This window comes from Panthera onca, chromosome B4, assembly GCF_046562875.1.
Source record: "Panthera onca isolate mPanOnc1 chromosome B4, mPanOnc1 haplotype 2, whole genome shotgun sequence".
NCBI lineage: Eukaryota > Metazoa > Chordata > Mammalia > Carnivora > Felidae > Panthera > Panthera onca.
The window spans coordinates 96,255,764-96,268,890 of record NC_138345.1 but is presented as its reverse complement, the minus strand read 5'-3'; the positions used below and the strand labels follow the sequence as shown (position 1 = coordinate 96,268,890).

At 43.7% G+C, this 13,127-nt stretch overlaps 2 protein-coding genes across 2 annotated transcripts in view; one reads left to right on the top strand and one right to left on the bottom strand.

Annotated features, from left to right (window-relative positions):
- The window catches only part of TRHDE (thyrotropin releasing hormone degrading enzyme), a 384,591-nt gene extending 374,017 nt beyond the window's left edge, over positions 1 to 10,574 (bottom strand). Inside the window, exon 1 of the mRNA XM_078449668.2 lies at positions 9,552 to 10,574. Coding sequence (XP_078305794.1) covers positions 9,552 to 10,465 — 914 coding nt within the window. The 5' untranslated portion in view covers positions 10,466 to 10,574. The remainder of the gene's footprint in view (positions 1 to 9,551) is intronic.
- Positions 10,575 to 10,599: 25 nt separating this feature from the next.
- Positions 10,600 to 13,127, top strand: part of LOC144616889 (uncharacterized) — a 93,914-nt gene continuing 91,386 nt past the window's right edge. The window contains exon 1 of the mRNA XM_078449669.2: positions 10,600 to 11,298. Coding sequence (XP_078305795.1) covers positions 10,796 to 11,173 — 378 coding nt within the window. The 5' untranslated portion in view covers positions 10,600 to 10,795 and the 3' untranslated portion in view covers positions 11,174 to 11,298. The remainder of the gene's footprint in view (positions 11,299 to 13,127) is intronic.

The window sequence follows — 13,127 nt, the reverse complement described above, 5'->3', positions numbered from 1 at the left end:
TTCATATACAAGGAAAAAGTGTTCCTTTTTAACTTTCAAGTACTGAGGACTCCAATTCCACCACCGAACAAATAGATGTGGTCTGCTGTGTATGAGCTTTTCACTATATTAAGTACGTGGTAGGATTTTTAAAAAAATATAACCATTTTTGTCCTTAAGGTCTTTTCAATCTAACTGAAAAGAAAAAAATATATACATATACATAAAAACACAAGTAACAACATTGGGGGTAAAGTTCTACAAGAGTTCAACAGAGGGGATGCTATTAGAATGTATTAGTCATTAAGTAAAAATCAAAGGTGTGTTTGGCATTAAGCAATTAATGGGTAGGGATTTATTAGATGTAGAAGATTAAATACTCTGGGTTAATGAGAAATTAATAAACCAAATATTTATACAGAAGAATCATGTTGTGCAGCCTCTTTTTGCCTTACGTAGTATGTAAATATGTTAGTAAAGCCAGCAATTTAAATCACTGATTCTCAGGGTTGAAAGGGATATAAAGATCATCTAGTGACTTTTTCTGCAATTAATATTCTTAATGAATTCACACACACAGTATATATCTATGCACAGAGGGCCACCATGTATTCTGATAATGTCTAAATGAGGAAATACCAATTTCACAGTCTGGCAACTGAGGACGATTGCAATGGAATTTCAATTCAGTATTTAGGAAATCAAAAGTCCCTTGATGAAGAAGAACAGTTGGATGAGATTACTTTTAGGTCTTTTCCAAGCTCAAGATCCTATAACTGTACAATATTCAGAAATAAAATATTCTCTCTATTTGATGAGATTTTTTAATAGTAAATTACACTACCACTAAATAGCTTTTTACTGCAAGCTCTATAATGCATTTGCTTCTCTTAATCATCATTCTTGACTATTCAATACTGAAGAGAAAAAGATAAATATATATGCATCATTCCCTCAGGGAGTTTATACTCTAATAAAAGAAATTAAACAAATACCTAAACTGGTATTCTACAAAAAGCCATGACAAAGAAGGAAAACGTACGAAGAACTTACATTCTCCTGAAGCAAGGCTTCTCAATCTTGGAACTACTGACATTTAAGGTTGGATAATTATTCTTTGTGGGGGGCTGTCCTCTGCACTTTAAGATGTTGAACAGCATCCAGGGCCTCTACCACTAGATGCCAGTGGCATTTCCCACCCAGCTGTGACAACCAAAACATATCCAGGCACAGCAACTGTATTGTACCCTGGCGTTGGGGCGGGGGTGGGGGGGGGCACAAAATTTACCCAGTTGAGAACTACTGGCCTTAAGAATTGAAGAGGCTTTATGGAGGAAGAAGCCTAAGAATTGATCTTAAAGCCTGGGTAGTGTTTTAAAGGTCAGAAGCAGATGACGAAGTCAGCAAGTCGACTGTAAGTAGCACAGAAATAAGCCTTTAAAAAAGTATCGATTCACTTATTAAGTTAGTGCGCTGTCTGTTCTCTCACAGATTCTCATTTTATCAGGACTCAGTATTTCTGGTCCATCTCTAACACCCCTCTCACCCTTGATATTCTCCTGTCTAACAAAGAGACCTAGTTCAAGGCTCAGTACCCTCAACAGGCAACAGGTTCTGCTGGATTTCAAAAAAAATAGAATTCTGTCTTCATTGTATGTATTTTAGGGTTGCCTTCGACTGGTGGAAGGGGCACTTCTCTTCTGCTTACTGACATTAAAAACAGCAGAGAGGCCTCTAAAGAAGGTGACTGGAGTAGAAAATAATGAATTTGGGTTTTGAGTAAATTCGAAGTAAGTTTGAGTTGGTAGCAGGACACCAGATAGAAGAAGTACAAAAAATTAATTAAAAATAGAAAAAATTGTAATATACAGTATGGATCCAAAATACATATGCAAATGCAGCAAGAAGTAATATAAAACAGCAGGAGGCAGAAGGTAATAGGGACAAGTAGTTCGTTTTCGGTTTTTCTCCTGCTTCTTTAAACAAAATCATTTCATCTTTTAATGAATCTCTCTATTACCATGAAAAATTCCACTTCCAAAAGTGACATCTAGAAGTGTCATTCCAAGAATGCCACTTTAGCATAATGAGAAAAACGTAAATAATATACATGTATTTTAATTCTCTTCTATCTAAAATAAATTACTTTATTTCTTAACAACTTGTCTATTTGACATTTCGGTTGAGCTGAGGAGGGCATAGAGCTCTGTGTTGCTTCTGAATGATACAGAGAATTGATTTTTTCTTATTTCTGCGGAAGTTCACTAGGCAAGCTACTTGTGTCAAGTCATTATGATAAGATTCAGCAGAAGTAATGCATTAACGTTGGCTGATATTGCCAACAAATTACTGTATGTGATACAAAACAATTTCTGTTCCATTATTTTCAGTTTGCCTTTTCATAAAGTTAAAATATGCAGAGGAAACCGACATTTGCATGACACTGTTAGCATGCAGATTGATTCATGGCTTTTCTCTGTGGAGCCCACCAAAACCAGGAGAACCTCACAAAGGGCATGCCCCATTGGAGAGGTTTCCATTAGGACCACATTTATGCATACCACACATACAGCAGTGAAAAATGATCTTTGAACTTGCTTCCATTGCAATAGCAATCTGCCTGGTGTTGCAAGAGTTTCAGATTGATAATAAAAACTCCCAAGATCTAACGAAAAGTTCTAATGGAACATCTAGTTACTATTCAACTGTTTGCAGTAAATGGACTCAGTTGACAAGGTCATGGAAGTTACACGTGTCCCATTTAAAGTTAAGGTTGTTAATCAAAATGCAAATTATTACTCAATGACAAAACATTTTAAGCCAAAATGGGTCGTTGTTTAGACTGTGTGTTTTTATGTACTTCAATGAGTCATTAAACCTCTGCCATTTCAGAAAAGTACTCCTGCTGAATATTCAGTGCTATAAGCAAGCGTGTAATCTATTTTTTTAAATAACCATTCTAGTAAACTAAAAACATAATGCAATAATGCCAGCAATATGTATGTAGGAAGTGGTGCATATGTGAATAATCGTGTTATAAAAACAGAGCACAATATTCATAATTGTTTTCCTATTTATGTACTAAATACTCTTATCAAAAATGAGTCCTGAGTGCTTGATCACCATTGATGAAGAATATTACGAATGCACTAAAATTACTTTTGCAAGCCATAATATTAGGTTCTCATAGGCATAAATAAACTAGTGTCTGAGATTCGTTTGTTTAATATTGGAAGCAGGAAAAGCATTGTGTAAGTATTATAAAATACTGCTACCGTCAGAACTCAAAGTCTTGGGAACAATAGCTAATGACTGGTGTACCTCTCCCTTGGTCCTCGGGGTTTTACAATTTGATGCACCGACTTCCAGTGACAAGGAGGGCACCCCCCCACCCCCTGACCTCTGCTATTCTCACTGCTGATAGAGAGCAGTACCATAATCAGAGAGGTGTCTGTTCCCTTTGTTTCCTTATTCTCTTCCTGCTCTCTCAGCCCTCTCCATCTCATCATGTCTGGCTCAAGCATGGCGTTTCTCTAGCTGGGCAATACCATAGCACTTCTCTTCGCTCTCTTCCTCATGGTGGAAAGGCTCTGCTTTCTCCTCTGTCTTTTGAATTTTGCTTGTGGGGCAAAACAAAGAGCAGTGGAAGCAATGGCTACAAGGACAATTCCCACCCCGGCCTTGCTAGTAGGAGAAACCCCAAGGTAAAAATATTGACCCTCTATGACCCTGTACCAGTGCAAAGAGTAGATCTCCAGCCATAGAATAATATTATAATATTAATACCCACAAAAGTGTTTACCATTTGTCAGACACTGCTCTAAATGTTTTATTACTTAACTCATGTGATCCTCACAATAACCGTATCATCATCCCCATTTTCCAGATGAAGACACCAGACACAGAACAGTTAGGAAATGCAGCCAGGGTCATAAAGCTAGCTTTGCTAGTAAGAAGCAGAGTCAGGACATGAACCCAGGAAGCCTGGTTTCAGAGTCCCTGAACACACTAAACACACACACACACATCTTTTCCATCCACCAACATAACCAAAAGTGGCTTGAAACTGTTCTTAAAAGAGATAAAAAGTAACCAAGAGTGGTAACTTTAAAACTTCATTCTTTTTCTACCCATTCCTCTGATTTTTTTTTTTCAGCTGTGTGGTCACAGGGAAAGATCTGAATAATTAAAGTAAAACTTCACCCTGCAAGTGAACGTAGGTCTAAACTAGGAAGGATCAGCTCATCCCATCTCTGAAAAAACAGTGCTAGAGCTCCTTAAACCACCCAGTCACTCATTTATTCAGTAACTGAGCAGGGAAGTCAGGAGGGGTGAGCATGGGGCCCCTCACCCCAATTCAGCCCCACCTTATCTTGCCAATCTTATTCCCAACACCACCATCCATTGTGGCCACATGAGTCATTCCAGATTGGCCAGGAAACTGAGAAGAGTGGGGAGTATCTTTTATCTTTATATTCACCCACATTCAACATAGTGACAGTCGACTTGCTACTGTCTACTCTCTAATGGCAAAAAGCAGGATGACATGGGACTTTGAAAAACTCTGGAGGACCCCAGCCACTGTTGCAAATCTGAAAGCACACAGGGGACAGACAAAACAATTAAAAGGAAGTTGACCACTTTGACAGTGATGATGATTATCCTTGCTGGCCGGTGGGATAATGAACATGGGGTGATGAGGAACACCCTTCCTTACAGACTGTAAAACATTTATGTATTAAACCTTAATCATTTCTTCCTTGCTCCTTTTATACCATCCTTTGCAGATTTGCTTAAAGGAGTCCCATTCTTTCTTGTCATCACATGGACAAATGTCCCCATCCTCAGCAAACCTAAACCATCACCCTGGACTACTGCCTGAAGCCCATTCCCATCCCCATTGGTGAGAATTGGTTTGAGGAAATAAACATGCTTTGCAAACCAAACACCAGAAAACCAGTCACAGATCCATCTTGTTCAAAAGAGATCCAGAGCAGACAGCCCCTGTTTAGGCTTCAGAGTACTTTGAATAAATAAAAACTACTTTAACTCTTTCAGAGAAAGTGTATATTTTATTACTATCCAGGGTAATCAAATAAGATGGCATCATGAAAAACACAGCAAGATAAACACCAACTGTATGGATTTTCCCACCCAACTGCGTTATTAACTGAACAAACATTTGTAAAACGATTTTTGTAGATTAGGTTTATTGGTGGCATTCTAAATTGTGACCAAAATCTAGCACTGGACTCAGTTTGGCCATATGGTTACATGTGTCTGACAGAAAGGCAATGAGTTAAGTCCATAAAGGAACCATATTAAAAAAGTTTTCACAGACACAAATGGTTTTTTACAAGTTTTTCAGTTCAGAGCCTTCTACAGAGGAGCAAAAAGACATGAATTCCAGCTTGCTCATGTAACAATATCTCCTCACCAGAGTGAATGGGAGAAATGAGGCTGCTTTCAGTATAAAAGCAATGTGGTGGTTTTCTTGTTTTTATTAAATATCATGATTATTAATTCAGTCCAGAAAACTACAAGGCATCAAACCATCTACACTAATACCACAAAAGATCAAATGCCTATCCATAAAATCCTCTAGCCTCTCCACAAGATTCCTGCAAAAGAGTTTTTTGCAATTCTCTTTGAGAACCACAGTGTTATTTTCCAATTTTACTTGGAGATCATGGTTTCTCTTTAAATATCCTTTATAGAAAAAGACCACTTATTTTTATTTTGTCTTCTGTAACTGTGGCATATTATAGACCCAATCAAAGTTTGTCAAAGAAAAATAGTCTCCCTTTTGAAAGTGAATAAAATATTCATTTACTTTGAGTAAATTTCTTCTTTGAGTCCAACCATCTGGTTCTAAATAAGGTACCCTACTTTGAACATGGATATGCTTGCCATCTGGCTACCCGATAGCGGCAATTACTTCAGGTAAATGAACATACACCTAATTCTAAGCAAGTATATTCTACTATAGGATCCTGTGGCATAAATACACACCCTTTTTATCTGCCTACCATGCACCAACTTGAGGCAAAAATGAGTGTGTGTTCTGCCTAATGGAGATAACTTACTGCCATGTGCAAACATTTCAAATCTGAGAGAAACTTATTTGCAATATTCAACAAGTGGTGAATTTTCCCTTTAGCCAAATGCTCAACAGAAAGTAGAGGAGCCTTGGGCTTTAAGAAGGAGTGGGTCCCTCTACCATCGTCCAGTGCAGGATGGGAACTAGGGATGTTGAGTGTTCCCTGTAGGACAAAACCAGGTCCCATTCAACACCTAGTGGGGGATATAACCTTCCAGGGGTCATAAGTATATAACAGTAGTGAAATCTAATTTTCCTGGCCTCATCTGACTTCTTCCTCTCAGACCTCTAAGGAGTAAACCAAAGAATCAGATTGACTGGGTATTAATGTGTTGTTTCCATATAAGCTAAGTAAGGTGGACCGAATTGTAGTACTGTTCTTTAAATATTTCCAGTTGTTCACTTTGACTCATTAGGCAGCATAAGTATTTATTTTTATTACAAAAATTATCCAACAATTAAATTGGCAAAAATTATGACTAACTAAAGATCAAGCTATTTAATCATTAATCAAATGAAAATTTAGAATTTGCATCTATGTCCTCTTGGAAAGTGTGTTTTTAAATGCCAGATTACAGAGCATTTGGGGAACAAAATCATCACCAACTGAAGTCCAAACCTGGCTGAGTTCCTGACATTAGTATGTTTAAAAAGTGTTCCAGAAAAAAAAAAAAAAAAAAAAAAGAGGTTAGAGTGGGAGAGAGCCAAAGCATAAGAGACTCTTAAAAACTGAGAACAAACTGAGGGTTGATGGGGGTTGGGAGGGAGGGGAGGGTGGGTGATGGGTATTGAGGAGGGCACCTTTTGGGATGAGCACTGGGTGTTGTATGGAAACCAATTTGACAATAAATTTCATATATTTAAATAAATAAATAAATAAATAAATAAATAAAGTGTTCCAAGTACCCATAGTAACAACAGCAATCAAAAAATCAAAAAACTTTTAATATATGTAATATTAACATAATCGTGAAATGGCTCATTAGATTGTCTTTGCCATATCAACTCCAGCTAGAAACATTCAAGAAATTATCATATTCACTCTGGTATTGAAGGAAAAAAAATATGAAGAAGAATAAGGACTTTCTCTAAGATGCTATTTAGAAACAAAACCATCCTGAGATGCCCAGAAATACTGAATCCTGATATTCTATTGGGATGCAGAGTTTAGCCACATGTACACTAGGTTAAACTTTCAACCAAGTTATTTACATCTTTGGGAGAAAATCGGGAGGGAGTTTGAACACAAACATGCACTAGGGGTACAAGAAATCAGTTATGGGTCAAGCAGAAACATCTGGTCTTTTTAAGAGTCCTGTTAATTTGAAAGCGCTGACCAAAACAAGCTCAGTTCCACCAAATACATTTTGGCATGGCTTAAAAAAAAAAAAAAAGCAGGATTTGTTGGAAGTATTTATTTCACTAGAGCAAGATTTATCAGTAATGATATGCAACTCCCACTATTGACATTTCAACATAAGCTTGTTTCCAAACACAACATGCAAATTTGCCTTATATGCCTTTTCTCCCATATCTGATATGATCATGGGTTTTTAAAAAATATATTTAATCTGTATTGTTCAGAATATGTTGAAGGAAGTGGTAGAAGAGGCTTAAATTATCCACTTCTGATTGTAGGAGCTTGAAAGTGAATAATTTATACATTCACTTATAGGAGGCTTTAGCTATCACACAGCTACTAAACCATTGGAAAATTTATCTGAGGTTACCTCATAGCACACTATAAAAGAATAAAACTTTTGTGTCTTCCCACAACACAGTGAAATTTCCCAGTCTCCTATACAATAACAAACTTCTTCTGTGAGTTCGCAGAGACCACAAGCCCTGGCCCATCAGAAAACCAAAGTTCAAGTCCTACCTCTCCACTGACAAGCCTGCTGATCTCAGGCACCCAGGGCTGCTTTGAGCCTCAGTTTTCTGCTGTTGTGAAAATCATTTGAGAACTGGGGAGGCTCTGCCAGGGGCATCACTGCTAATCTCCAGCCTGCCTCTACTTCTAAGGTTGTCGATTTCTTTTTTAAGTTCATTTTGGTTGTTTGCGGGCCCTCTACTCATTTCATTAATGAATCAAGGTTATTTCAAATGCAATGGATTAGGGCAAAAAGCAAGAATCACTTGTTTATTCATACAATAATATGCTTGAATGCTAACTACCATAGGATACTCATAATAGCCAATATTTATAGTGGACACTCTATATGCCAGGTATAGGTTAAGTGCTTTTCAATGCATTTGTTCATGGACACCTGCAACAATCCTGTGAGAATATTACTATTATCATCAAATTAAAACTAAAAGTCCGGGCTCTGGAGTCAAACTGCTTGGGTCTAAATCCCTGCTTTGTCAGCTCACTATGTGACAAATGACTTGACCTCTTGCCTCCATTTCCCTATCTATAAGATAGGAAGTGTCCTGGACAACACCTTCCACACAGGGTTCTTGTAGGAGTGAGTTAACATACGTCGCTGGATAAGCACTAAAGGCGGTCATTGTCAGCAACTGGTGACTTATATTCGTCAGCTTCTTCGAGCCTTCACCACAGCCACAGTTGTATCTGGGATTCGAACCCACTTTTGTTTGACTGCAAAGTCTGAGCTCTAAACAAGTGGTGGAAAGCCCCACAGCCTCTCCAAAAAATAAAGAATAAAAGACGGTCCAAATCTAAAAAGCATCAAAGGCACTCGTTAACAAGGCATTTGAGACTGGCGCTAGCTTTCCCTCTTTTCACCACTGGAGTCATTTCCAGAGGCAGTAACTCAAGAACAACAAAAAACTGGAGTCACTCTGCGTTAAGAGACAGCTGGCAGCACTTGCAAGGAAATTTCTCGCTGGCATTGACCATGGGAGCCTCCCCGGACCCCTGTCAGCCTCCCCCTTAGTCTGTCACCTGGACCCGCTCTTACTGCTCTGAATCTCAAGTTCCAGTTTTGGAAAACTTGAAGCAGCCAAAGTCATCCTCTACTCTGCGCCTGCCAGATAATAGGCGAGGTGGGCACGTTGAGGGGGAGGGAACGATTTGCCCTGCACTGACTTCTTACTTGGATGTGCCCCGGCCTTTGGCCCTCACGTATTTTCCCTGGACCGTATCTTGGCAGGCTTTTGATGCCACCCTGGTATCGCTCAGATTTCACACTACACTTTAAAAAGACCTGTGCTAGACCACGCTAGCTAAGGAACTTTGACGGGTGGGGGTTCCAGACTAGAGGAGGGGGTGGCATTCATTGTTCGGCACTGATGAGTGAGTCTGTGGAGTTGGCAGCAGTGAAAGCCCGGGCACGTGGGAGATCCCAAGGGGTCTGGGTAATGGTCCTACCCCCACCTTACGCTTCCTTCCCCCACCACTCGCTTTTCGGGTCTCAGAAGCCAGCCCGGTCCCTGGGGTCGCCGGCCGCCCAGCCGTTTGAGCAGCCTGGCTGGGTGGGGCGGCGCCGGGCACCGCCTCCCTCCCTACCTTCTCTCCCCGTGGAGCACGTAGGAGCTGCGGAAGAAGCCCAAGAGCTCGTTCTCGATCAGGGCGTTGTAGATGATCTTCAGGTTGTAATTCCTCTGCGCATCCAAGGTCCTATTCAGCACCACCACCAAGACCTGGGTTTGCGGGTAGAGGAAAAAGCCGGCCACCGGAACAGCCCCCGCCACCCGGTCCTCGGCCACCTGCACCTTCTCGACCGCCACCCGGGAGGCGTGCAGCACGACGTAGCGGGTGGCGTTCCGGCACGCGATCTCCACGTTGACCTCCCCGGAGAAGGTGAAGTTCTCCATGAAGGCGGTGAGCATCAGATTGTAGTGCAGCGGCTTGAGGTGGCCCGACAGGCGCAGCTGCGTCCACGGCTGCCACTGCTCCCGCTCCTCCTCCGACGGCGGCTGGGCTGACGGGGTCCCAGGGGTGGCCTCCCCGCCTACCTCGGGCTGCGAGGAGTCTCCGCCGGCATGGTGGTTGCGCCGGGCCGAACCCGGAAGGCTGGCGTTGCCGCCGCGCGCGGGGAAGCCGGCGGGGCCGCCGTCGGCGCCCTGCGCTGCGCTAGCTCCGCACTCGTCGAAGCGCAAGCTGAGCAGCACCGCGAGCATGGTGACCGCGAGCAGCGCCACGATGGACACGGCGAAGGCCAGCACGAGCCGCTTGTGCACCGTGATGTGGCGCTCGGTGGTGCGGGGTCGCACCCCCACGGAGTCCGTCCAGGGGTCCGAGAGCCCCCTGCCGCCGGCCCGGAGCGCGGCGTCGTTCTCCCCCATAGTGGCAGCGAAGGGTGAGCTGCTCTTCTCAGCCCCCTCCTCCTCCTCCTCCTCCTTCTTCTTCTTCCTCTTCTTTTTCTTCTTCTTCTTTTTCTTCTCCTCCTCTTGCTCCCCCCGCTCGCCGTCCAGGGCCATCACACTGCCTCCTCCTCCTCCTCCCCCGCCCCCTCCGGCACCCCCCGCGAGCGGGCCACCCGGGCCACCGCCAGCGCAGGCATCAGAGAGCGCACGCGGGACGAGGGCGCGACGCCAGCTGGGACCCTGAAGACGCCGGCCCGGGTTCTTTTAAGACGGGTTCTGGCCGCAGGCGACAGCAACCTGGGCGCCCCCCATCAGCCCCGCCTCTCTCCGGACCCCGGCGGCCGAGGCGCGGGGCTGCGAGCTCTGGGACGCGCCCAACTTAAGGAGCGTCTCGCTCGCCCCACCGCGCGCTACTTCTCCGGCCGGCGCGGGGCGCCGGGGCACATGCTGCCTCCGCCCCTGTGCGCCTGCGGCTCCCGGCTTGCCCTCCCCTGCGCCCAGCTCTCGCCCGCCTTTCTGCGGGAGCCTTCCAACGGGTCCTCCGCTAGAAAGGACTGGGAGCGGTGGAGAGGGAAGTTAGGGCTTCCGCTTTCTCTCCCCACTCCAGCGGCGGCGTTCAGTCCTCTGGGTGGGATGTGCTCGTGGCAGCAGCAGCGGCGGCAGCAGCGGAGGCGCCCGAGCCATGCACTCCGCAGCCGGGGGCGAGAGGATGGCCGGGGAAGAAGAGAGCGGGGTGAACCAGGCGGGCGAAGTCCCAGGGCCGCAGAGCCGCGCCGGGAATCTGCCCTGAAGAAGGCTTCTCCTCCACCCTGGACACTTTAAGCAGCGGTGGCGGCAAACGGCGTGAGGTTGCAGACCGGACAGCGAGCCTCCCTCGTTCCGACGTTGCTCTGACCTCCGGAGATGACAAGTGAGCAAGAAGTGTCCGATCGGGCCATCCCCTTCAGGTAGATGAAGCTCCGGGTTTGCTCTGTGTCCCCGTGGGGAGAGCCGGAGTGCGTGTGTGCGAGTGCGTGTGCATGTGTGTGCGCGTGTGTGCCTGTGTGTGTGTGTGTGTGTGTGTATACACAGTCTCCAGGTCCAGATTGCCAAGGCTACTCCGGCTGCATTCGGGGACTGAAACTCCCGGAGAAAGGCAAAGGAGAGAGCGAGAGAGTGCGAGGAGGCAGGGAAGGCGGGAGGGAGGGGAGCGGCTGAGCGGCAGAGGCAGGCACTGGGAGATTAGAGAGCTTTTCTCCGCTCTGTCACACCAGACACCCACAGCCACAGAGGGGGTTGCTGAGCCGCCTGCAAGAAGTACATTGTAAATCTTCAGCGCAGCCAGCCCCGCAGTCTCCCCTTTTTGCTTAGCCCCATCGCGCCTCCCGGGGAGGGGGGGGGGGGGGGGCGGGAATCCTTGAAGCCTCTGGCTATTAACACCGACAGCGAAGGAAGATCCTGCTGGGGAGCCGTGGCAGGATCAGATTTCACATCTAGCTCGCCTGAGGATTTGGAGGATTGTATGTAAATTGAAACAAATTCTCCAAAGCCTGACTACGGATATTATACAGTGTGATGTGTCCAGGTGTGCAGTACTAAAATAAAGGCTAGCAATGAAGCATTAGAAGCCTCCAGAAGTCGAGGCGAAACAAAAGAAATATTTTTCCCAATGAATAATTCCTATTTTTAGACTGGGAAAATGATTAAAATATAATGCCAACAGTGTAACATCCAAGACCAAAAACTTCAGACTGAGAAAAACTGGGGATCTGAGCCCCATCACTGGAGACTTACCAAAGCAGTGAACAAATACATTCCGCGACTGATTAGTGTTTCACTTCATTCAGCCACAATTACTTTTTTGCAGTTTTTAGTGTTATCAGGAAGATAGTGTAAACTTTTTTGGAAGAGTTATCAATAGGAAGTTTTCCTTGACGGCAGGAGCATCAAAACAGGGTCATAGACAATTGGCTGCTTATGGACTCCTGTCTGTCTAAGTTTATAGAAGTTTTAAATTATGGTGCAGAGTGTGTAGGAGTACATGGGATATCCAACCCTTAGAATTTGTGCAAAAAAACTCGAATTGGAACAATATTCAGAAAAGAGCCACCCCAAAGGTAACAACTTGGTTGTTAGAGACAGATGTCTCTAGTTTTTAATAAAACAAAGTGTGATGGAGTTCAGAATCAGTAAAAAATAAATAAATAAATAAATAAATAGAAAATAAAGAATAAAAAGAGTGCTAGCCAACTAGAATTTAAATAAAAATCTGGAGGAAAAAAAAACAATAAAAAGAGGTAATTCCTTTTTACATGTTTCTTTCGCATCTTCAAATCCTTAAGGCATTCTAAAAATCATGTCCATAATTATTTTTCTTGCAAAAGGGAACGTTAAATGCTACTGGCTTTGTAGTCCTGAAAATATACAACTAAAATGTTGTGTTTGGCTTTCAAAGCATGACCAACAAGAAGAGACAGAATACACATCAACTGTAGCCTGACAACCACTGAAAACACAGCCTTGCTCAGTGAAGCTCTTTTCCATTTATCCCCAGATGGGCTACATGCCCAAAGCCATACATCCTAAAGGTCCATTTGAATCATTTTTAAATGATGATGAAAAGAAGTACCGGGTGGGATTTTTTTTTTTTTAAGCATGTTGTATGTGGGCCGCTAGCAACAGACCAAGGGAAATGCCACATTCTGTTCAAGTTACTTTTTTCTGCTCTGTTTTTAAATCTCCATGCTCTTGCTGTCCATATGTATCTGGCTGTATGCATTTTAAGAGTTGAGGAGTT